Raw genomic sequence first — 22,306 nt, 5'->3', positions numbered from 1 at the left:
CGCCCCCCCCACGCCCTTTGCATGTCGGGAAATGTAGTTCTCCAGGGTCAGCGCTGTGCATGCCGGGAAATGTAGTTCTCCAAGGTCAGCGCGGCGCTGGGTCCCGGCTCGCCTTCTAGGGAGCGGGACAGAAAGGGCCCATCTGCGACCAGACCGGTCCCGAGGCGGGCGGCGAGTCGCTCGGTCGCCTCTCCCGGTCGGGCATAAAGAGAAGGGCGGGGACTTGCGGGTGACAGTTGGAGTCAGCGCGAAAGCCGACTTCGGGGCCCGGACCCGAGCCGCACGCTGGAAGCACCCCCGCCAGGCCGCGGTGCGCGGGACTTCCCGGGAGTACCCGGAGCGTCCCCGGCTCCGGCCCTTGGCCCCGGGCGCGGGAGCCCGAGCGCAGGCGCGCGTGTGCGGAGGCCGGTGCGGGAGCGTCCCGCGGCTCCGTCCTCCAGGTCTCCCCACAGCGCCCCCTGCTGGCGGCGCCGAGCCCGCAGCGCCCCGCTGGGGGCCGCCTGCACAGCTGGGGGCGACGGCGCCTCCCCCGATGCTCCCCGGACGCGTTTCTCTGGGGCAGCGAAACAGTCCTGCCTGTGAGTTGTTAATCTGACCCACTTCACTGTTGCTCCGAATGTCGTCCGTGGTCACTGCGGTGTCCCCAGTGCGGAGGGGGGGGCCGTGTGGCACAATTTTAGTTGTTTTGATCTAGCCAATTAAAAAAAAAAATCTTCCCCCCCCTTTGGGATTTGGGGGACGCACCCTGCAGTGCTCAGGAGCTGGTTGTGCGTAGGGGACCATATGTGGTGCTGGGAATTCCAACCAGAGGAGCAGCTGCAGCCTTATGAAAGGCAAATGCTTTCCCGCCGCTCTCCTCTCCAGCCAGGCTAAACCGGTTTAGATCAGGGACTTATCAGGCCTGGGGCTCTCAGCCACGCGCACACACCTAGGGTCAGTCCAAACTGCCGGCCCCTGCTGCGCGTCTGTGCGTGCAAGAAATCCAGAGATACGTCCAAAGTATCTCTGGATACTTTGTTCCCCTTAGCACCTGCTTCCAGGGCTCCCGGGAGCCCCGCCTGGACGGGCTGCCCTCCCAAGCTCAGAGAACTTCCCATTTGGTTTTCTCATAGGGTAGGTTTTCCCTTTCCCAGGGGTGCTGGATAGAGACGCTTCAAGGGCCACGAGGAGGCGCCAGTACTGAGCTGGAGAGAGCTAGTGCCCTGCTGGAGCCGTCCGTCCAGTCCCTGCGTTCCGGGTCGCTTTGGGGCTGACAGGGGTCCAGCTTCTGGGAACCCTGGTCCTGTGAAGCAGGTGTCCGGCAGGGTCAGGCCCGGGCCGGAGCCTGCGGGGCGGGAGGCACACCTGGGAGACACTCCTTGGTCAGGCCCAACACCTGCTTCCTCATTTGACCCCCAAGCCCATTTACAGCTTGGGGAAACTGAGGCACATACGCCTGTTTGCCAGGTGACTGTGTAGTGGGAAAGAGTCAAAGACAGAATATCAGAGTTACGAGCGACGTGGCCGCCTGAGCAGGGCAGAACAGGGGACACGGGACCAACCAGCAAATAGGGAGCCCAAACAGAATGCACTCACCCCCACCCGCCCGTTAGCGACCCCTGTGTATGTGCCATGAGAAAACACCCCGAGAGAACCAGGGTGGCCCGGAGCTCCGTGTGACCCATGTCCAGCTGGCATGCGTGACCAGAGCTGGCTCTCCCGCTCATCTCGCATGTGGGCGCCTGTTTGTCGATTTCTGGGACCCTGGGCTCAGAGCTGTCACTTCCCGAGTGTGTGACCTGCGTCCTTGTGACCTGCTGGGATTGCAGCCAGCATGTGGGGACCCTGTCACCTGCCCCCCGTCCCTCCCCCGAGCTGTCGGACTCTGGCCAATGCGCCGAGACAAAGCCACAAAACACCAAGAGCCATAAAAATCAAAAGGGCAACATTTAATCCCCCACACCAAGATGCCCGGCTGTGTCCCGGGGGGCGTAATTTCTACGACAGAAGCCGGGACAGAGAGACACGGAGTGCCCGCTGATTTGAGGGTGATGATGATATTGGGAAGAGGAGGGCGACACAACAAAATAGAAAGGCCTCCCCGCAGCGCCCCCCCCAGCTGGAGAGGGGCTTCTCCATCCTGGTAGATCCAGCCCTGTGGTCCATTTGTGGGGTGACCAATTAAAAAAAAAAACCAAACAACAACAAAAAAACACCTAAAAAATATCGTAGACCTTTATTTTCTTTAAATCTCCTAGTAAAAACGTTAAACTGTCTTTCGAGAAGATTCCAAACTGACATTGCATAGACCAATTCCTTTCCAAAAATATCTCTAATATAGTCTCTTGTCTCTATAGAACTTTAAGTCCAGGAGCTGGGGGCGCCCGGCGGGAAGACGCCGAGTCACGCCTGGGGAGGGGGCTGGGGCTCCAGCCAGCCTTAATTTGGTTGTGGCTCAATTCTCAGTTCAGTGACCCTGGCCCAGGGCGAGGGGTGGGGGGTGGGGAAGCTCATCTCTTAGGGGAGCAGCTAAGCTTCGGCTCAGGGGTCCCGGTTTGGGGGACCCAAACAGCACCAGCACCAGGTGGACCGTGCACACAGGCCCCGGACTCTGGGAAGCCAAGGTCACCCTGACCGCACCTTCCCGCCAGGCTGAGTTCACCCCTCCCCCCCGGGGGTCACTTCCACTGAACAACTGCGGTCAGCTCCCCTGCAAAATGTCAGGGGTCTGCAGGATCGGAGACCCCCCAAGAGCTGACCAGAGCCTTCTCCGGCCAGAACAAATGCTCCGACTGGCCTGGGCAGGCACCTTCGAACATTCACCTTCTAGAAGAGTTAGGCGATTAAAAACATTGATGACGGCGACACAAGCCCTCGAGGCTCCAGGACCCCTCCCAGCCTGGGGAGGGTCGCCTGGCCGCCCCCACCACAGAGAGCGCCAATACCGGGCCCCAGACCCCCAGCCCCGCTGGGAGCCAGCCAGCCAGCAGGGAGGCCAGAACCACATCCTCTCGTCGGGAGGAGACAACACCGAACTGTGAAGTCAAAAACACAAAACCAAAAAAAAAAGGGGGGGAAGGGAAGAAAATGGTTTTCCAGCCTGCTGGGTTTCTAGAGTAAGACTGAGGAGGCGGGGGTCTGTCCAGGGCCGGGCTAGCGGTCAGGGCCCACCTTCAAGCAAAGGAGGGGAAAGTGCGGCAAGCAGAGGGCAGCGGGGCAGGGAAGCCCCCTGGAAGGGCCCCGCCTCCCGTGTCATGGCTGAGATGCATCCAGAGGGCCTCGGCCCCTTCCCAGCCTGGGGGGCCCCGAGGGGAGTGGGGGGGGGCACGTGCCCTGGCCTCCCCGGACACCAGCTGCGCAGGACCCAGCCCTGGGCAGAGGCGGCCCTGTCCCCTTCCTCAGCCCGCGGGAGGAGACGCCAATTCCAGCCGGGCTGCCGACCGCACCGCAGGCGGCAGGCCCGGGACGCAGGGCCGGTGCCGGTTCCGGTTCCGGAGAGGGCGGGCGGGCGCGGGCCAGGGCGGTGCTGGGGACAAGCGTGTGCAAAGTGCGGGCTGCCAGGGCAGCAGAGGGAGGGGGGGTCTGGAGCAGGGGTGGGGCGGGGGTCTGAGGTCTTGGCTCCCAGGAAGAGGCCGCCAGCGGGTCCCCCGGGACACAGGGAAAGGGCGGCTGAAGCACTAAGCGGAGGGTCACGGACGGGGGCAGGACACTGGGGCTAGACTGTTCCCCCAAGGGCAAATGGTCAGTGGAGTGAGGCCCTGCTGCCCAGTGCTCCAGGCGGGGGGCTCGGGCGAGTAGACCCCATGGCCACAAGAGTCTGAGTCCACAGAAGCTGCTGCGTGTCCTGCGGAGGGCCGGGCCAGTGTCCAGTGAGGCTGAGCTGGCCTCTGTCCTGCCCGCCTGACCCTGGGGGCCGTGCCCTGCCCTCTAGTGGTTCAGAGGAGAATATTCACAGTGGCGCCCGGGCCGCTGGCCCAGGAGGGTCCGAGGACGGCGGAATGATGCTGGGGGCAGGAGTGTGGGAGAGGCACGGATGAGATGCGGCGGGTGGGCATCCGGCGAGGCAGGACCCTCGTGGCAGGCCACGGGTCCCGACGCCCACTCTTCAATGGCTTTCGATCACGACGGGCTCGTAGACCCCGGAGGAGACCCTGCGAGGAGACGCGGGTCAGCTGCGCCGCGGGAGGCTCCTCCGGCCGCCCTGCACGGGGGGGACTCGGCCACAGCCCTGACGGTGGCCGGCGGGCGGAGAGACCGGCTTGGTGGGATGGGGACGCCTGCCCAGGGTCGGCGAGGCTGCAGGGCTTGTTCCCGGCCGAGACCGGGCCCACCCGGGGACGGGGATACCCGGGGCCCAGCTAAGACTTGCTGCCTCGAAAAGGGGATTTTTGGAGCCGGAGCAACAGTCCAGCGGGGAGGGCGTTTCCCTTGCAGATGGCTGGCCCAGGTTTGATCCCGGCATCCTGCAGGGTCCCCAGCAACTGCCAGGAACAAATCCTGAGTGCAGAGCCAGGAGCAACCCCTGAGCATCGCGGGGTGTGACCCAAAAAAGCAGAAAAAGGCAAAAAAGGGGGTATTTTTGCCACAAGAAAATCTAGTCTCCCCATCCCCAGGGTGGGCAGGAAGGGGAGCTGACGAAAACCCCAAGTGCTGTCCTTGCCTGTTCCCCACCCGTCCCCCCTTTCCATCCCTGGGCTGCTGCAATGACCAGAGGTGACAGCCCCCGGGTGGCGGTGCCCCTGCTTCCGGGGGAGAAGGCAGATGCAATTTGAAGCCCTGGCCAGCAGGGGTCAGCAGAGCCGCACCAGCAGGCAGGCCCGGGCTCTGGAGGCTATGGGGGCGCCGGCCCGGCCCCCCAGCCTGCCTCTCAGTACCAAATGTGCGGGGGGGTGGGGGGGGGGGAGTCCCAGGTGAGGCGGGCAGAGGACAGGGTGGGAAACTGAAGCCAAGGGAGGGAAGGGCTGGACTTGAAACCAGGCCAGGTGGCTGTCCGGAGCCAGCGGCCCCCCGGCCCCCCAGGGCCGCCCCTACCTGTTGGCCAGCTGGATGCCGCTGAGCGTGGTGGAGCCGTCCCGGCTCACGAAGAGACGCAGGTTGCTGTCTGCGGGGAGAAAGGTGGGCGGAGGCTGAGTGGGGCGCGGGGGGGGTGGGGCGGCACCCCTGCCTGCACGCCCCGCCCCCGCCCGGGCCCGCACCCTCCGTGTTGCTGCCCTCCGTGAAGTCCTGGCTCTGCATGATCTTGTCCACGATGTCGTCCGCGTCGATGCGCGTGTCGTCCACCCACGGGGGGTGGCTCTCCACCGACGAGTCCTTCTTCCTCCTGGGGGCGACGGCCACGAGGGGGCGGGTCAGCGAGAGACGAGACTCCCACCCACCCGACGGTGCCGGGGCTCCCAGGACACGGGGGCTCCGGGAGGTGGGGCGGCAGCTGCTCACCAGGGGCTGAACCCCTGCCCTGCCCCCGGGCTGGGCCCCCAGACTTGTTTCTGGGCCCCGGAGCACTGGGACGAGAGCCGGAGGCAAAGAAGGGGGTGTTCCTAGGGCTGCTGAGGACAGGGGCCTTTACTGCTGGAGGGCAGGCGGTGGGCGAGGCCTCGGGGGCGCTTACAGCCGGGAATAAGAGGCTCAGGACGGAGACCTCAGGGGGCATTTACAGACTCTCAGACCCCCCACCCCAAAGCCGGGCAGAGTCTAGGGCCACTGTGATCTGAGATCACACCCCAGTGACAGACGAGGAGGAGCCAGATGGGGTCAGCGGCCCCGGGGCTGTGTGTCTGTGCACATGTGTGTACATGTATGTGTGTGCGTGTGTGTGTGAGATGGGGTCAGCTGCCCCAGGGCTCTGTGTGTGTGTGTGTGTGTGTGTGTGTGTATATGTGTGAGATGGGGTCAGTGGCCCCAGGGCTCTGTGTGTGTGTGTGTGTGAGATGGGGTCAGTGGCCCCAGGGCTCTGTGTGTGTGTGTGTGTGTGTGAGATGGGGGTCAGTGGCCCCAGGGCTCTGTGTGTGTGTGTGTGTGTGTGTGAGAGAGAGAGAGAGAGAGAGAGAGAGAGAGAGAGATGGGGTCAGTGGCCCCAGGGCTCTGTGTGTGTGTGTGTGTGTGTACACGACTCACCGAAAGGAGCGGTCGGACAGATGTGGGGGCCTCGGGGGCCGGGGCGGCTTCTCGGGGGGCCGGTGCTCGCGCTCCCCCTCGGGGGCGTCAGCGGGGGCGCCCGGGCCGCCGGAGGCGCTGCTGCTGGTGGAGGTGTTGCGGCGGTGCGTCAGGTCCGACAGGCTGGAGGAGTGTGAGTGCTCGGCGCTGCAGCCTGCGGGGGGCAGGTGTCAGGGCAGTGCGGGGCAAGGACGGGGCCGGGGGCGGGGGGCCGGGGGCCACTCACCGGAGATCTTGGACTGCTGGCTGGCGTAGCTGGAGCTTCGGGAGTGGCCGGAGTGGAACACCTCCTCCGGGCTGGACAGGTTCTGGTCTGGCTCCTCCGGCACCCCTGGGGGGCACAGGGGCCGTGGTGAGCAGCGCCACCCCCAGCCTCACCGGGCCCTCTCAGGGGCACGGGTGGGGGGACCAGGGCCCAGCCTGCCATGGAACAGGCCAGAGTGGGGGAGTGGGAAAGAGTGGCCGTGCAGCATCTGGCAGGACGCGCTCTGTGGGGGCCCAGCGGGAGATGGGCCACAGGACGGTCCAGCTGGAAGGCCCCACCAGCATGGGGTGGGGGTCAGAGCAGGGAGCTGGGAGTCCAGCCTGAGACCTGCTCTGGGATCCCCAGAAGCCTTCCTGGAGGTGGTGGCCTTGGTGAGGCCTTCCCGATGCAGAGGGAACAACCCCGGGCGGGGGTGGGGTGGGGTGGAGGGCATTAGCAGGAGCTCGGGAGCACAGCAAATGGTGGGGGAGGGGGCTGCGGGGCAAGAGTCCCGTCCCCACAGGCCCAACCTCCACCCCTGAAAGCCCACCGTCCGCCCACGGGGGAAGGGGCACCCCTTCTGAGGTGCGCACGCCCACCGCGTGGTGAGGCCCCGGCCCTGCTTCGGGTCCCAGGCCCGAGTGACGCTCCCATTCTGGGGCCCCCCTTCCCAAACCAGCACTGGGCATGGGGGGTGGCACATACCCACTGGGCTCGGCTCGCCCCGTGGCTGGGGGCGGCTCCGGGGACCCCTGCCCGCGTAGCGCACCCCAGCCCCGCACTGGCTCACAGCACCCCCCCCACCCCGGGGCTCGGGTACCTGAGCTGAGGACGGTGGGCCGGGCCTTGGGGGGCCGGGAGCCCGTCAGGGAGCTGGTGCCGCCCCCCTTGCACGTCAGCTGCAGCGAGGCGTCCTGGCCCGGGATGGAGATGGACTTGGCAGTGGACGGTGGCCTGGGGAGGGAAGAGCGGGTGGGTCTCCCGGTCGCCCGGGACGGAGCCCGCCCCCCCACGGGCCCCCCACACGGCCGGCACTCACGTCTTGAAGCAGGGGTCCCCCGAGAGCAGGAACATGCCGATGGTGACCTGCGCATGTGCGGAGGGGTCAGTCTCGCCCCTCCCCCTCCCCCCACCCCTCCTACCCGCGGGGCCGAGCGGGCGGACCTTGAGGATGGAGTTGTCCTGCCGCGTGTTCTTGGTGTCGTAGCCCTCCAGCAGGCAGCAGCGCACCGTGCAGCCCGCGCCCGCGAACTCTGCCAGGTTCAGGTCCGCGAAGCCCAGCTGGGGGGCGGCGGGGGGGGCACAGGGCTCAACCCCGGGGCCGGGGGCTGCCTCCCGCCCCGCCCCCGCGGGAGGCCCCGGCAGGCAGCGCCAGGACACACAGAGCGGCCTTTGTGCGGGGCCGAGATGAAAGGACATTGTTGTCCTGACACAGACGCACTGTCCCCAGGAACAAGGCCGGGCTGTGGAGCCGCGGCGGGGCTGGGCGGCAGAGGGGCCGGGCCTGGGGTCCAGGAAGAGGCCGGGATAACGGGGCGCGGAGCTGCCCGCAGGCCGACCCTCCCCCAGCGGCACGGGGGCGTCTACTGTGGGGATGGGGACTGGGCTCCCTCCCGGCCCGCCAGTGCTCGGAGGGGCCCGTGTCCCAGGCAGGGCAGCTGAGGGCACCCCCCCCACACACACACACACACTGGCCCTGCCCCTAACGTGTCCGGGGCGAGACAGGCTCTCCCAGGGGAGACGGCCTGAGTGTGGGAGCAGCTGGGGGGTCCTGTGCTGGGGCCGGCCCCCTAGCTAAGCGGGGGAGGGGGCTGCAGGGACAGCGGGGACGTGAGGCCCACAGGCCTCAGCACACCCAGGCCCTCCGTGGGACTCCTGGCCTCGTCCTGTTCTGTCTCCCTGCATCCCGGGGGGCTCTCGGCTCTGTGCTTGGGTCACACGGACCCTCGTGACCCGAAAGAGCGGGGCCTGGGGGGGGGTTCATCCCGCAGGTTCCTGTGGCTCGTGGGTACAGCCAACCGGGGAGGCCCGTCCTCCAAAGCCCACCAAGACTTTTCCAGAAGATGCCGCCCCCCCCAGGCCCGCAGCCCCGCTCACCTTGGAGTACGCCTTCCCGCCTTTCAGCTCCTGCACGGGGACACAGACAGAGGCTCGGTGCCCGGGGCCGGGGCCCACGGGGTCCCGTCGCCCCCCAGCCTGACTGCCCGCCTCCCCGCTCCACGGCCCCCCCCCCCCCCCCGCCTGGGGCCCTCACCTTGCGCACGGACACCCGGAACACGCAGGGGTCCAGCAGGCCGGTGGCGGGGTTGGCACTCATCTTACACACGAACGTGAAGCGTTTCCGCCAGCGCACGCAGTTCTCCTGCACCTCCTCCCTGCGGGGGGTGGGGGGGTGAGCGGCGGCTGGCGGCACTTCCTGCTTAGCCTCCCACGGTGGCCACTTCCACAACGGGGGCGGCCATCGGCGAGGGCAGCAACGCCAGGCATGTTCCCCCGACCCCCGACCCCGCAGGTCTCAGCAGCACCACGCCCTCTGGCCCCGGTGCTGAACTGGTCGCCTGGTTGACCGAGGATCACAGGCGGGGGTGTCCCCCCAGACAATGCCCGATGCACGGCCCGGCCAGGCCCAGGGACAACTCGGGCCGTGTCCCTAAGAGCGTGGGATGGAGGAGCAGGAGGTGTAGGAGGTGTAGAAGAGAGAGAGAGAGAGTGTGTGTGTGTGTGTGTATGTTGTCAGTCCTTTGCCCCATGACCTCAGCCCACCCCGTTTGCTTCTCACAGCCACCTGGGGCTTCTGAACCCCGAGTACGGCCAGGCGCTGCCCCAGACCCCAACCTCGGGCGGCCACAGCACGGGGGCCGCGGGCCGGGCGGCCTGGCGCGGTGAGGGCAGGCATGTGCCAGGGGCCGGCGCCTCGGCGACTCAGAGTCACCAGGGCAGGAGGTGGCCGGCACAGGCGGATGATCTGCAGCTCGGGCCCCGACGACAAATCAGGCGTGGGGGGCTCGATGGGGGTCTTGGGGGTGCGGTGCCCCATGAGCCCTCCTGTCACCCCTCCCCAGGCGGCGAGAGGGGTCCCCGCCAAGGGCGGGCGGGACACTCAGCCACTGGCCGGAGGACGGGCTCCTGCGGCCCCACAGCCCCTGGGCATGGCCCGAGAGCAGGGGGGAGGGGGCCGGGCGGGAGAGCGCATCTTCTGGTCCTGGCAGACACAGGTTGGGGCCCTCGGGGAGCAGGTGCCAAGGGGGGGGCAGCCTGGCAACACACAGACCAACTACGCTGGCTCTGCTCGCCCACTGGCGGCACCGAGCCCTTGAGTGTGCCAGCCCGACTGCGCGCACGGGGCAGGGGGGAGGGGGGAGGAGGAGGAGGAGGAGGAGGGGAGGGGGAGAAGGAGGAAGGGGGAGGAGGAGGGGAAGGGGGAGAGGGAGGGGGAGGAGGGAGAGGAGGAGGAGGGGGAGAAGGAGGAAGGGGGAGGAGGAGGGGGAGGGGGAGGAGGAGGGGAGGGGAGAAAGAGGAAGGGGGAGGAGGAGGGGGAGGGGGAGGAGGAGGAGGAGGGGTAGGGGGGAGGAGGAGGAGGGGGAGGAGGGGGAGGAGAAGGAGGAGGAGGAGGGGGAGGAGGAGGAGGAGGAGGAGGAGGAGGGGTAGGGGGGAGGAGGAGGAGGGGGAGGAGGACAGGCCTTGGCAGCAGAAAGGAAGAACTAAAACCTCGTCTTCACATGTGGCTGCTTCTGTTCCCCTGTTTGGGCTTTGGGGGCACCTGGCAGTGCTCAGGGCTTACTTCTGGCGAGCTCGGGGAACCCTATGGGGTGCCGGGACTGACCCCAGGTCACGGCGTGCACGGCCACAGCCTACCCGCTGCGCAGTGGCTCTGCCCCACGGCCCTCGATTCCTTCTGCATTTCACAGCCCCAGTCGCGACCGTGCACGGGAGCCCCGGGAGGAAACCAAGGCCTGAGTCCCAGCAAACGCCAGGGGCAGTAAGCAACGGGCCGAGGGGGGCAAAGGGCAGAGTCTGGAACCCGCGCACTGCAGACACGCTAGCAGCCGTGAACGACAAAGGCCACAGGGCCAGTCAGGGCTGAAGCCGCAGATGACTCACAGTTCCAGGGGCCTGGCTCTCCTACATTCCCTCCCCTCGCCAAATCCCGGTCAGCCTCGGCTTCCCGGCCCCCGCTGGGTTTCCAAAGTCCCCAAGGGGCAACCACTGCAGAGCCCACAAGCGTGGCTTCCCAGCGTAAAGGCCAGGCGAGGGCCACAGCCGCCGGCACAGCAGCCACCACCCGGGTCCCAGTGAGGCCCTGTGTGGAGAAGCGCACTCCTTCCTTTTTTATTTTCCCTCTGGGGGCTGCTGGCCCACAGGTGCTCGGAGGCTCCCGGCTCTGTGCTCGGAGGCTGCTCCTGACTCTGTGCTCAGAGGCTGCTCCTAGCTCTGTGCTCGGAGGCTGCTCCCCATGGCATCTGGGGGCTCTGGGGGGTCGGGCATGGGACCAGGCCCAACAGCCCTTGGACACAGGCGGCAAAGGCAGGAAGGGGGGAGCCAGAGAGCAGTGTGGCTCATCTAAGAGTAAGCCTGGTGGTCTTGGCGCGCGGGTGGACCTTGACCATCGGGGATGAGGGGACGGTTTCCGAGGGGACGCTGCAGGGAGAGCGGACACACCAACCGCATCCGCCACGCCGGGAAGGGAGGGGGGCACGGCGGAGGACGGACGGACGGACGGACGGACAGGTAGCCAGCGCAGAGGCCACTCATGACCCGACCCCAGCACGACACCCCCACCTAGGCCAGGGCTGGCCGGGGGCCGGAGAATCAGGGTCCACTGGCCTGTGCACGGCCAGGAGTGGAGCCCCCCACCCCCGGCACTGGGCAGTGCTCTGACTCGGCAGCCCTGCCAAGGAGATAAGGCCCGGGCAGAAGCCGTGCCGCGCGGGCCGGCCCGGGGAATGCGGACCCGCCAGTCTCCCGGGCTGGCACCTGGCACCTGGATGACTATAATCAAGACAGGTAATAACCGGGGCGGGAGGGCGGGGGAGGGGCCGCCCCGCTGGCGGTGGGGTGGGGGTGCAGGCGGGCACTGGGGGCACGAGGGGCGAGTCTGGCCACCCCCTGGATGCCGGCGTGGGGCTGAGTCCTGAGCCCAGCAGGAACACCAGCTCCCTCTAGTGCAGGGAAACCGAGGCAGACACGCCCCCGAGCCAGAGCCGGGAGTGAAAGCCACACCGGCGCCCTTCGGCGGGCGGCCAGAGAGGGACGGCCGGTGCGCCCAGACCGGAAGCCGATGCCCGAGAGAGGGAAAGCGGTGCGGGGGCCTCCCGGGAATCCCCCTGCCCCTGGAGCCGCCGAGGAGACAGGGGCCCAGGCCCGGGCCAGGGTGGAGATGGGGCGAGGAAGGGCCCATCCCAGCAGCCCCTCTGGCTTAAAGACCCCCGAGTGCAGAGCCGGGAGTAACGGCCGGTGTGACCCCGCCCCAGCAGTGCTCAGGGAGGCACCTGGCAGCACTGTGTCCCCGCGGGCGGAGGAGGCCCGGAGACAAAGAGGGGCAGGGGCAAGGTGTGCCAGGCCAAGGGGCCGCTGGGCAGAGGCCGGGAGGGGCGAGTGGACCGGGTGGGGCCCGGCCAGGCCGCCTGCCCTTGCTGACGGCTCTGTCTTCCCTCAGGCAGAGAGCGGCCCCAGCTGCGAGGGGGGCGCTAAGGGCCCCCCCAGTGGCCCCCTGTGCTCCCCTCCCCGAGAGGGAGGGGGCCGGGGCGTGTTGGGGCACCCAGAGGGATCAGGCTGGAACAAAGCAGGTAGGAGCTGCAGGGCGGGGCCCCGCCCCCCACGGAGCCGCTGCTGTGGGAACCAGGGGACGCTCCAGGTCAGGCCAGAGAGGGGCCCAGGGGCCCCTGGCCTGGCTCAGGTAACAGGCTGGGCAGTCAGCGGGAGGCCTGGCCCAGCCTGGGTAAACACCAACATGGCCTCAGGGCCCACGTGCCCCTGGAACCTTCCGCAGAGCGAGGAGCGGTAATCACGGTCCACCTGCTGGAGGAGGCGGTGCAGCTGACTCCAGGCGTCCCCAGTCTGGGGCACACGCAGTGGGAAGACGGAGCGACCCCCTTGCTCTTCGTTTCCCATCTCTCGTGGCGCCCCAAAGAGGCCAGCAGGGCACCCGGGGAGGGGGTTGGGAGGGGGGGAGCCCCCATACGTGCACGGAGACCCCCGGCCTCTCTGGGGGGAGCTGCAATGGGAGGAAGGGCATTCGCTCAGCTTTGGACACCGGAACCGCCTGCCCTGAAGGACATGGGGAGCCCCCGACTCTGGGGGTCCGTGCATGCAACGAACTGTTTCAATCTCCCGACCAGCAGGGACCCCCCCGGCACCGCCAGGAGTGACCCCCACCAAAGGAACAGCAGCAAAATGCAGCGGGGAGAGGGGGCTCAGAGGCCCCAGGTCTGAGGGCAGAGCTCCACACTCACCCCTGCGGCCCCCCCTCCCCCCGCCTCGGCAGGGGAGCAGGAAGATGGGGGCGGGACGTGTGCGAAACGCAAGCCTGTCCAGGGCGGGCTGGAAAACGGGGGCACGGTGTGTGTGGGGGGCCTGATCAGAACAATCTGCAACCCCCGGCCGCCTGGCACGGGCCGGGCCCGCAGCTGGGCCCACAGCTGTCCTCTCAGGAGCTGGGCAGGTAATTACAGAGGGCGGAGGGGCGGGGGGTGCTCGGTGCTGGTTTTAGCTGTGAGATGTGCAATTAGACACCCAAATCCCAGCACTGGTCGAGCCTCCGCCCGCCGGCCTGGCCCGCAATAGGGCGGAGCACCGTCACGTGAGCCCTGGGCCCAGGCGCGCCACTGGGAACTCCGGAGAGTGTGGATGTAGGGGGTGCCAGCCCACCAGCTGGCATGGACACACAGGAAGTGGCCACCACCACCTCCAGGGAGTGGGCAGCAGTGGGGAGCCCCAGGCCGGGGACTTGGGGGTACTCCAGGGCTGTGGGAACAGCACAGGAAGGCCAGAGAAGGGGGGCCCCAGGGAGAGGTCGAGGCAGGTGAGGGGTCTCCCTCCACCTCGCGACACCTCACTGAAGGTGGTGCTGCCCGCTGAGCTGACAGCCCAGGCACTCGGGGTCTCCGTGGCTCCCCCGGGGTGAGGCAGGAGCCCCCTGCCACTGCCCGGTCCCCACACCACAGGATCCCTCTTCATGTCTGCCCCCCGGGGCTGGACCTACCGGACTCCCCCATTTTTACAGGAAAGAATGTGGGGTTCCGAGACCCGACCACAGGGCCGAGTCCCTCAGCAGCGGCACGAGGGGTGGGCAGAGGCCAGCAGGGCGGGCGGGAGGCTCGGGCTCACCCCCCGCTGCAGAGAGTGTGCATGGGTGGGGGTCCCCAAAGCGAAACACAAGCAGCGAGAGAAGGGGACGCTTGGGGGGAGGGGGCAACGCTTCCTCCAGCTCCCACAGGAACCCCAGTGGGCTCTGCGCCAAGCAGGGAGCAGCCCTGGAACCCAGGGTCCGTGCTGGGACCCCCGAGGGCCTGCAGACAGCACGGCACAGGCCACCCGGGCGCCCGCGCGCACGAGAGCAGTGCCCAGGCCCGGTGGGGGGCACAGGACCTGGGGGAGGAGGCCCTGCTATGGCACTTCTGAGACCCCCACATTCTAAGATCTCCTGAGATTCCCAGAGCCGCGGCCCCCAACTCTCAGGGCTCTGCGCCCCCCCCCCCCGCACCACTGGCAGCTTCTGGGGCCACACCTGGAGGGCTCAGGGCTGACTCAGCTCTGTGCTTAGGGGTCACTCCTGCTGGGGCTCGGAGAGACCGACATGGTTCGAGCCACAGACATTTCTGAGCCGAGTAATTCTGGGGGGGGGTCCCCCCACATGCTAAGTGCGTCACCGGCAGTAATAACCAAAAATGTCCCCCAACACGACGGGTCCCCACCGACGGGCAGAGGCGGCCCGGCCGAGGCCCACCAGCAGGCCCGGGGCTAGCCCTAGGGGCAGGGGTGCGGGGGCTGCAGCGGGCACCCCGGTGTCCCTCTACGGCGGTGCCCAGGGCCCGGCCCCTCCCCGGGGAGGCCCAACTAACTCCCTCTGACTTGGGGTCCCGGGAGTGTGCCCCGGTGACGCGATGCAGCCCCCGGCGGGACGCGTGGAGGAGACCGTCTAAACTGACACCGGCTGCTGGAGCCCCGCAGGGAGAGGCCGGGCGGGCTGCAGGGTGAGGCGCAGCCTCTAGCCGGCCACGCGGCAGCCCACGTGGCACTCCAGGGCCGGCGCCGGCTCCTGCCAGGAACTGCCTCGGGGACACAGCCGGTGGCGGCGCTGGCTGCAGGGCAAACGCTCTGCTACATGCAGCCGCTGTTCCCAGGAGCCAGACGGCTGCCGGCACCGAGGCCGAGGGGCACTGGGGTGTGCTGGGTGTGCGTGTGTGTGTACGTGCGAGCGCGTGAGAGAATGTGTGTGCGTGCACAGAAACTGAGGGGGCACTGGGGTGTGCTGGGTGTGTGCTGGGGTGTGTGCTGGGGTGTGTGCTGGGTGTGTGTGTGTGTGCTCGCGCACAGAAACTCCCATCTGGAAAAGGCTCCTGGTCAGACAAGAGCTGTGCTGGGTGGGTGGGTGGGTGGGTGGGTGGGGGTGTGTGTGTGTGTGTGTGTGTGTGTGTGTGTGTGTGTGTGTGTGTGTGTGTGTGTGTGTGTACAGAACCTCCCATCTGGAAAAGGGGGCTCGAGGGTCAGTCGCTCACAAATTTTGCTGCTAATCAGCCCAATGACCTTAATCCAGATTTTCAAAGATCCCAGGGGATCGGGGGAAGGTCACAGTGGAGCGGCACACACAGCCCCGCGACAGAAGGCCCGGGAGGCCCAGCACGGGAACAGCACGGGAACGCCGGGGTTCCGCGCTCCCCCCCCACCCCGGTGGCCCCCAGTCTGGAGTCGGCAGCCCTGGCTCCCGGGCTCAGACGCCACAGGCCACGTGCAAGAGCGTCTGCCCGCGGGAGCCTGGGGACACGATCCACGAGTGTCCAGGCGAGGCGGCAGCAACCCCGGGCCAGTGACGTCTCTGGGGACAATAGCCGAGACAGAGGCAGGCCTGACTCCGGGCTAGCCTCCGTGCCTCGGCAGGGAAACTGAGGTCCGGGCGGCAGAGCACTGAACCCACTGCTTATACTCCCAAGCTGGCCCCCGGCACCAGAGCTGGCCCGGCAGGGGCTCGAGGCCGCTGGGGAGGGGGCAGCCGCCGGGCCGGGAGCTGGGCCCACTGCGCCCCTGGCCACGCCTGGACCTGCTGCCGGGCCTCCTTCCCGTCTCACGGGGCTGAAGGGACCAAGGAGAGAGCAGGGCCTGGCACACGCCCACCTGCCTGCAGGGCACTCGTGTCCGCTGGGCCGCGAGCACAGGGCACTGGGGCAGGGTCCAGCCGGAACCAGGCCTCCAGCCAGCGCCCCGGACCATGGCCCCGGGGCCCCGGAGCCTGGCTGGGAGGTGGCGGGAGGAGGCTGGCAGCGACTCAGGGGTACCTGGGCTGTGCCCGGCTGACTCAGCCCGGGTGGGGGCTGATTCACTCGGGGAGGGGAGAGAGAGGAGGAGGGCGTGACCTTCTCCCTGGCCAGGGCCCCCAGTCCCGAGCCGGCCCGAGGCACGCGATCCCCCCACCCCCTCACCCAGCCCGAGAACCAGGGAGGGGACATGGTGTGTGTGGCGGGGAGTCGTGGGGGGAGGGTGCAGGCTGCTGCTGACGGCCCCATGGGGACCCCGTGGAAGGGGGAAGTCCTTGGTGCTCTGTGCAGACAGTGGGGGGCTGAGCAGGCACCCTTGGTGGCAGTCACCCTGTCTCACAGCACCGTTCCTGCTACTGAGACCCACAGCCACCACCCAGGCCACCGAGACCCCCCCCAGTCACCAACCCAGCCACTGAGACCCCACGGCCACCGCCCAGGCCACTGAGACCCCGAAGCCACTGCCACTGTCCCTGCCTGCCACTGTCCCTGCCTGCCACGACCCCGCAGTCACCTGTTCAAATCAGACTCAGGATGGGGGTGGGACAAGGAGCCATAGGGCAGGCCCGAGTGTGGGTGCCCCAGATCCAACCTGGCACCACATGGTTGACCCTCTGGGCCACCGTGGGTGGCCCAGCCCCCTACCCCCAACCCCCAAAGTAATCTGCCTGGGGCTAGAGCAGGAACAGCGGGTAACGCGCCCTCCTGACCGGCAGCCGGGCTGAGCTGGATCCCGGCACCCCACAGGGTCCCCTGAGCACCACCAGGAGCGAGCCCAGAGTGCACAGCCAGGAGTGAGCCCTGAGCACTGCCGGGCGAATCTCCCTCCGGATCCCCAAGGTCCAGGCCCCTCCCGTGGCCTTGTCCACACGCTGAGATGGCGCCACAGCCCCGTCACCCCTGAGTATCCCCATGTCCCTGGGACCAGCCCTGCGTTCTGGGGAGGGGCGGGGGAGGGGAGCCCAGGTGCGGCGGGGACTGTCCAGCAGGAGGAAGTGGCGGGAGGGAGGACAGAGGGACACGGCTTCCGCCGCCCACCCCCGAGGCACAGTCCCCACACCAGGTTTCCTCTGGTGGGAACAGCCCGGCCTCGGCCCTGATCTCCAGGGCTGTGACCCCAGGAGCGCCCCCACAGCCCACCCGAGGGAAGAGGAAGTGGGGCTGAGGTCAAGGTCGTGGGGTCCCGGGAGCAGCTGCCCAGCCCGTGTGCTGAGCCCGGGTGGCCCAGCGCCCGCCTCCCCGCCCACAACTGCCAGGCGGGGGCGGGGGCTCCTGACACGGCCTGACACCCCAGCCAAGGCCGGGGGAGGGGGGCTTCTGCAGCTGGCGGGCTCCGGGCCCAGGAGGGAGACGCGTGGGCAGTGACCAGGGAAGGCCCGAGGGGCAAAGGGCGCCCGCCCCCCTCATCCCCTCCCCGTGGCCTGACGCTGCGCCACGATACCCACAGTGCACGCGGGGAGGGGCCCCGGCAGCACGGCGTGCACACACACAGCGTGGACATGTGCACGTGTACACACACGCATGCACACACACACAAACCCCCCAGACAGAGCACGCAGTCCCCCCCACCCCAGATAGAACGTGCACACACGCGCGCACACACGCACACACACACGCACACCCAGAGAGAGCACCAAGTGGCAGCAGCCTGGGGCTGGGGGCGCAGGTCAGGGCGGGCTGCAGCAAGGGCAGGGCTGCCTGGCGCTTACGACAGTGTGGCCAGCTGGCAGCAGAGGCCGATCTGGCCAGGACGGACACCCAGGCCAGCAGAGGCGGGCAGCCCAGGCCTCCCGGGGCCCCGCCATGCCCGCCGGCAGCCGGAGCGTCTCCCCAGAGTCCTGCCTCCCGCTGCCCTCGTCTGTCCTGAGGCTCCCCCAGGGGCCCAAGGCACAGGCTGGCCCCACGTCGGGGAGCCAAGGACCCCCCCAGGGGGAGCCAGAAGTGGGCAAGGAGGTGGCAGAGCCTGGGTGTGGCCACACGGCACCGGGCCTAGAGTTCCCGACTTAGGAGAGGCAGAATCTGCAGAGCCCGGGGAGGCCCTGGCACCGAACCCTCGCCACGTGGCCGCCTGCCGCTGGGCGGCACGGCCCACCTTCACATGGGCCGGGGGGCGGGGGGGCGACACAGGCCAGAGCACTCCCGCCCCTCCGACCAGGACAGTCCCGCCCCCTAGAGGGGCCCCTTGGCCTCAGCCTGCAGGGCTGGGGGAGGGGCTCCTCCCTCTGGCCACAGCGGCCCCTGGCCACAGTTCACAGCAAGCCGAGAGCCCTCGAGACACGCCTGCCCCTGCTCCGGGGACCGCGGGAGGACTCCTGGGCAGGGACGGGGAGCCGCGGGCCCCCTCACCCCACTCGCCGACCCACACCCGGCTGAGAGCCCGCGGGGGCTGGTGCAGGAGGCCTCCCCCGGGGGGCCTCGGGCCAGGGCCCAGTGTCCACAGTGCCTTCCGGCCACATCACAGGCTGGCCTCCCCCGGGCAGGCTCAAGGCTGGGGCCGAGGCCGGGAAGGGGCAGGCCCAGCCCCTTCCACCAGCTGCCCCCCAGGGGCGCCTGAGAGACGACCGATGAAGTAGAGCCGCAGAGAAACGGGGACTGGGCTGTCCATCAGCCCGGCCGGCCCTGGCCCCCGGAGAGGAGCACCACTTCCTGCACGGAGGGAAGGGCGCCCGGGACAGAAGTCGGGGCCAGACCAGAGTCCAGACAGCGGCGCGGGTGGCTACTCCCACAAAGGAACCCTGGACAGGCCACTTCCCAGTTTGCTCATGCACACACCCCCACACACTCACACTCACACACACACACACACATTCACATACACTCTCACACATTCTGACACGCACGCACGCATTCACATACACTCTCATACATGCATGCACACATTCACATACACTCTCATACACGCACGCACACATTCACATGCACGCACATACACATGTACATACACACATGCTCTCACATTCACGCACATAATTCACATGCACTCTCATTCACATGCACACTCTCACATCCACGCACACACTTCAGGCTGGGGAAGGCTCTGCCGTCCCCCCAGGAGACTGGCCCTCAGCCCACACCGTGCCCCCTCCTCCCTGGCACCCGCAGCTGCGCCTGGGGCAGCCCCGTCCCCAGGTCAGAGGGGCGGGAGGCCCTGCGGGGACCCGTCCCCTGTGGCCTGGGGGCCAGACTTGGCTGAGCCCCACTTCCCCCCTCCCCGGGACCCCCGGGACCTTGTCCCAGGTGGCTCCAGTCCTCAGCGTCTCAGCATGTGTCTCGGTGCCCCCACCCCAACACAAGCCTCTGTCCAGGTCTGGCCCAAAGCCCGGTCACGTCCCGCTTCCTCCTCGGCCCCCGCAGGGACTCAGGGCTGGCCGAGGCCCCGGCTCCCCGGGGAGTACACCACGCGAGGGGCCGTGCCCCTGCGTTGCCCGCAGGTGGGCCTGGCAGGCCCGGGCGGGCCGGCCTCTGAGGACGGGGGTCTCGGGAGGCCTGCGGGAAGAAGGCCTGAGCGCTGCCACCTGCTCCACCTGCTCTAAGTGGGTCAGGCCGGGCCCGGTTGCCATGGCGCCGAGCACGCAGGGTCCCTGGGCTGGGCTGGAACACTCCCGAAGCCGGGCCCAGCCCCGTAACTGGGGGGGCTCGGGACCCCCCCCCCGTCCCCCCGGCCCAGCAGGTGCTCAGAGCCTGCAGAGTGCCGGCCTTGGTGGGGGAAGGGGACCCGCTCAGACCCCGTCCGGGCCGAGGGCTGGGCAGGCTGCTGGGCTCAGCTGGCCCCGCGCCAGGCGGGAAGACGGGAAGGCAGGGCCGAGCCCGGAACTTTCCAGGCCTTCCCGGGTGAGGGAGCAGGTTGGCTGGCAGGGCGAGCCCAGGTGAGAGCCCGGTCTGGGGCTGAAGGCCACATGCCCGCCCTCAGCTCACAGGTCACTCCCCACTGCTGACCCTGGCGCAAGCCTGACACCCCACCCCCGCCACCCCACACTGCACGGGCGAGGAATGGGGGGCTCACGGGCAGGAAAGACCACGGTCACAAGCACACCTGAGTCTGAAACCGGGCTCTGCTGCGGTAAGACCAGGGGAGGAGCCACTTCCCCTGCCTCAGTCTCCACCCCTCTCAAAATGGGGAGAATGCTGGAATATGGGGTACACAGGCCCAGAGAGGCCAGGTTAGGTGCCCAAGGTCACCCTGAGCGTGAGAGGTGGGGGTGTAGGGCCCACCCCTCCCCCTGATGCCCCCCACAGTGCGCCTGCAGAGGGCAGCCCTTGGCTGAATTCCTCAGATAAGCAGCGCCCGGCAAACTGGGGCGCCTGCTGACCGTACAGCCCAAGAGCCCAGGAGAGATGCCCCACCCACCCACCCACCCAGGTCTGCCGGAACTCTGGCTGCGTGGCTCCCTCCTGTGGCTCCCTCCTCCGCCTCCCCCTCCTTCCCCCCTCCTCCCCTCTCCTCGGCATAGGGAGGGGGTGGGGAGGGGACGGCGCAGACACGTCCACCCCGAAGGTCTCCGACACCCCCAACACCCCGACAACTATCTCCTGCGGGCTTCCTACCCAACCACATCCTTCCGAGTCTCAGTTTCTCCATCTGTACCGGGCACATCCCCTCCGGGCGCCCCCGGAAGACTGGAACTTTTTGGCAATTCCCACAGCCCTGGCCGGGAGAGGCAGTGAGGGGAGCCAGCAGTGGGACCCCCACCCCCACTCCGTGGCAGGGCCGGCCAGCAAGTCACTGCGGCTGGGGCGGCCAAGCAGCGACACCCCAACGGAAAGCCGCACAGCTGGACCTGCGGGCCGGGGGTGGGTGTTGGGGGGCGCACGCAAAACAAAACCTGCGGCAGCCGAGCCCCTGTCTGTCCCCGCCCGGACACAAGGGCATCTGCCACGCGAAAAGCCCGCTCGCTTGGGCGGGCGGCAGGCGCAGTGGCCCGGGGGCTGGCGGGCCCAGAAATCCGGCTAGACTGGGCGAGCGCGGGGCGCAAGTGCCAGGGCACTGGGGCTGGCGCGGCCTCTGAATCATATGACAGGCCAAGCGGCCAGCTGGGAGCAAGGTGGCCCGCCACTCGCTCGCTCGCTCGCCGGCGTGTCCATCTGCGGCAAGGGCCTTCCCGGGGGCTGCGAGGGGCCGCGCTGGCCCCCGCCGGCCCGCAGCCCCCCGGGGCCACGCCCGGGGCGCCCCGCGCGTACCTGGAGGACAGGCTGACGAAGTCGCCGCCGTCCAGCAGCCGGACCTTGCAGAAGAGCACGCCGTTGACGAAGGGGACGGCCGTCAGCTCCTCCAGCGTGAAGGTGGTCTGGAACTTGAACTTCTTCTTCTTCATCAGGAACGCCATGAGCGGGCGCGCCGCGTCCGCGGCCCCCGGGGGCCAGGGCAGCGGGGCGGGCAGCGCGGGGGGCGCGGCGGCGCGGCCCGGGAGCCCCTTCCCGACACCACACCCCCTCCGCGGGCCGCCGGGCTCAGCGGCGGGGCGCGGCGGGGCGGGGGGCGTCACCGGCATGCGCGCGGCGGGGCATGGCGCGGGCGGCGCGGCGCGGCGCGGCGGCGGCGGCGGCGGGCGGGGGGCGGCGGCATCCCGCGGCGGGGCGGCCCCGCCCGGCCCCCGCCCTCCGCGCACACACACCCCCGCGCACCTGGCTGCGGGCGGCCGGCGCAGGTGCGGCCCGGAAGGCCGGGGCGCCTCGGCCGGGGGCGCGGCGCGGACGCGGGAGCGGCGGGCGGTCGGGCGGGCCCCGGGCCCAGCCCGGGACTGCGGGGGGCGCCGCCGCCTCCCCCGCTCCTCCTCCTCCTCCTCCTCCTGCTCCTCCGCGACCCCGGGTCGCGCTCCGCGGGCCCCGGCGGCTCCGAGGCGCCCTCTCCGGCCCGGCCGGTGGCGCCCGCCCCGCCCCGCCCGCCGCCTCGGCCCGGCAGCCCCGCGAGCAGCAGCAACAGCGCCGCCGCCCGCGCACCCGCCGCCGCCGCCGCCGCCGCCGCCGCGGAGCCCGACGCCGCGCGGCTCCGCTCCGAAAATGCCGAGGCCCCGAGCGGCCGCCCGCCGAGCCGCCGCCGCCGAGCGCGGAGGGGCGGGCCCCGGCGGCTCGGCCCGCCCGCGATTGGCCGGCCCGCGAGGCGGGCGCGGGACGCGATTGGCGGGCGGCGGCGTGGGGCGGGCCTCGGAGGACCGAGAGGGCTCGCGACGCCCGGATTGGTGCGCCGCGCAGCTGGGCCCGCCCCCCCTGTCGGGGCGGAGCCGAGGGCGAGGGCGAGGGGCCCCGGGAAGCCGGTGGGAGGTCGCGGGGCGGGAAGCCGGCGCTGGCACGGCAGGGAGGAGGGCGCGCGAGCGAGAAAGGAAGAAACAATGAAGCGAAGAAACAGCAGGAGTGCTCGGGCCACAGCGGCCCGCCAGTGCCCCTCCGGACTTGAGCTCACTGACCAACTGAACTCAGCACTGAGTCCCAAACCCGAAATGGAAAATCCCAAACCGGCCTTTCA

At 69.2% G+C, this 22,306-nt stretch overlaps 1 protein-coding gene across 1 annotated transcript; it reads right to left on the bottom strand.

Moving 5' to 3' along the window:
- Positions 1–1,907: 1,907 nt before the first annotated feature.
- EEIG1 (estrogen-induced osteoclastogenesis regulator 1) lies at positions 1,908–21,294 on the bottom strand. The gene is made up of 11 exons (XM_004613302.2): positions 21,025–21,294; positions 8,631–8,751; positions 8,474–8,503; positions 7,541–7,657; positions 7,416–7,462; positions 7,197–7,330; positions 6,359–6,463; positions 6,094–6,286; positions 5,175–5,299; positions 5,011–5,080; positions 1,908–4,130 (listed from the first exon to the last, which is right to left on the bottom strand). The coding sequence occupies exons 1-11, from the start codon at positions 21,168–21,170 to the stop codon at positions 4,085–4,087; spliced, it is 1,134 nt and encodes a 377-aa protein (XP_004613359.1). The 5' UTR covers positions 21,171–21,294; the 3' UTR covers positions 1,908–4,084.
- Between the last annotated feature and the right edge of the window lie 1,012 nt (positions 21,295–22,306).

The sequence above is a fragment of the Sorex araneus genome, chromosome 1 (assembly GCF_027595985.1).
Source record: "Sorex araneus isolate mSorAra2 chromosome 1, mSorAra2.pri, whole genome shotgun sequence".
Lineage (NCBI taxonomy): Eukaryota > Metazoa > Chordata > Mammalia > Eulipotyphla > Soricidae > Sorex > Sorex araneus.
Note: the sequence above shows the minus strand (reverse complement) of the source record. Positions and strands in the feature narration are given on the sequence as shown.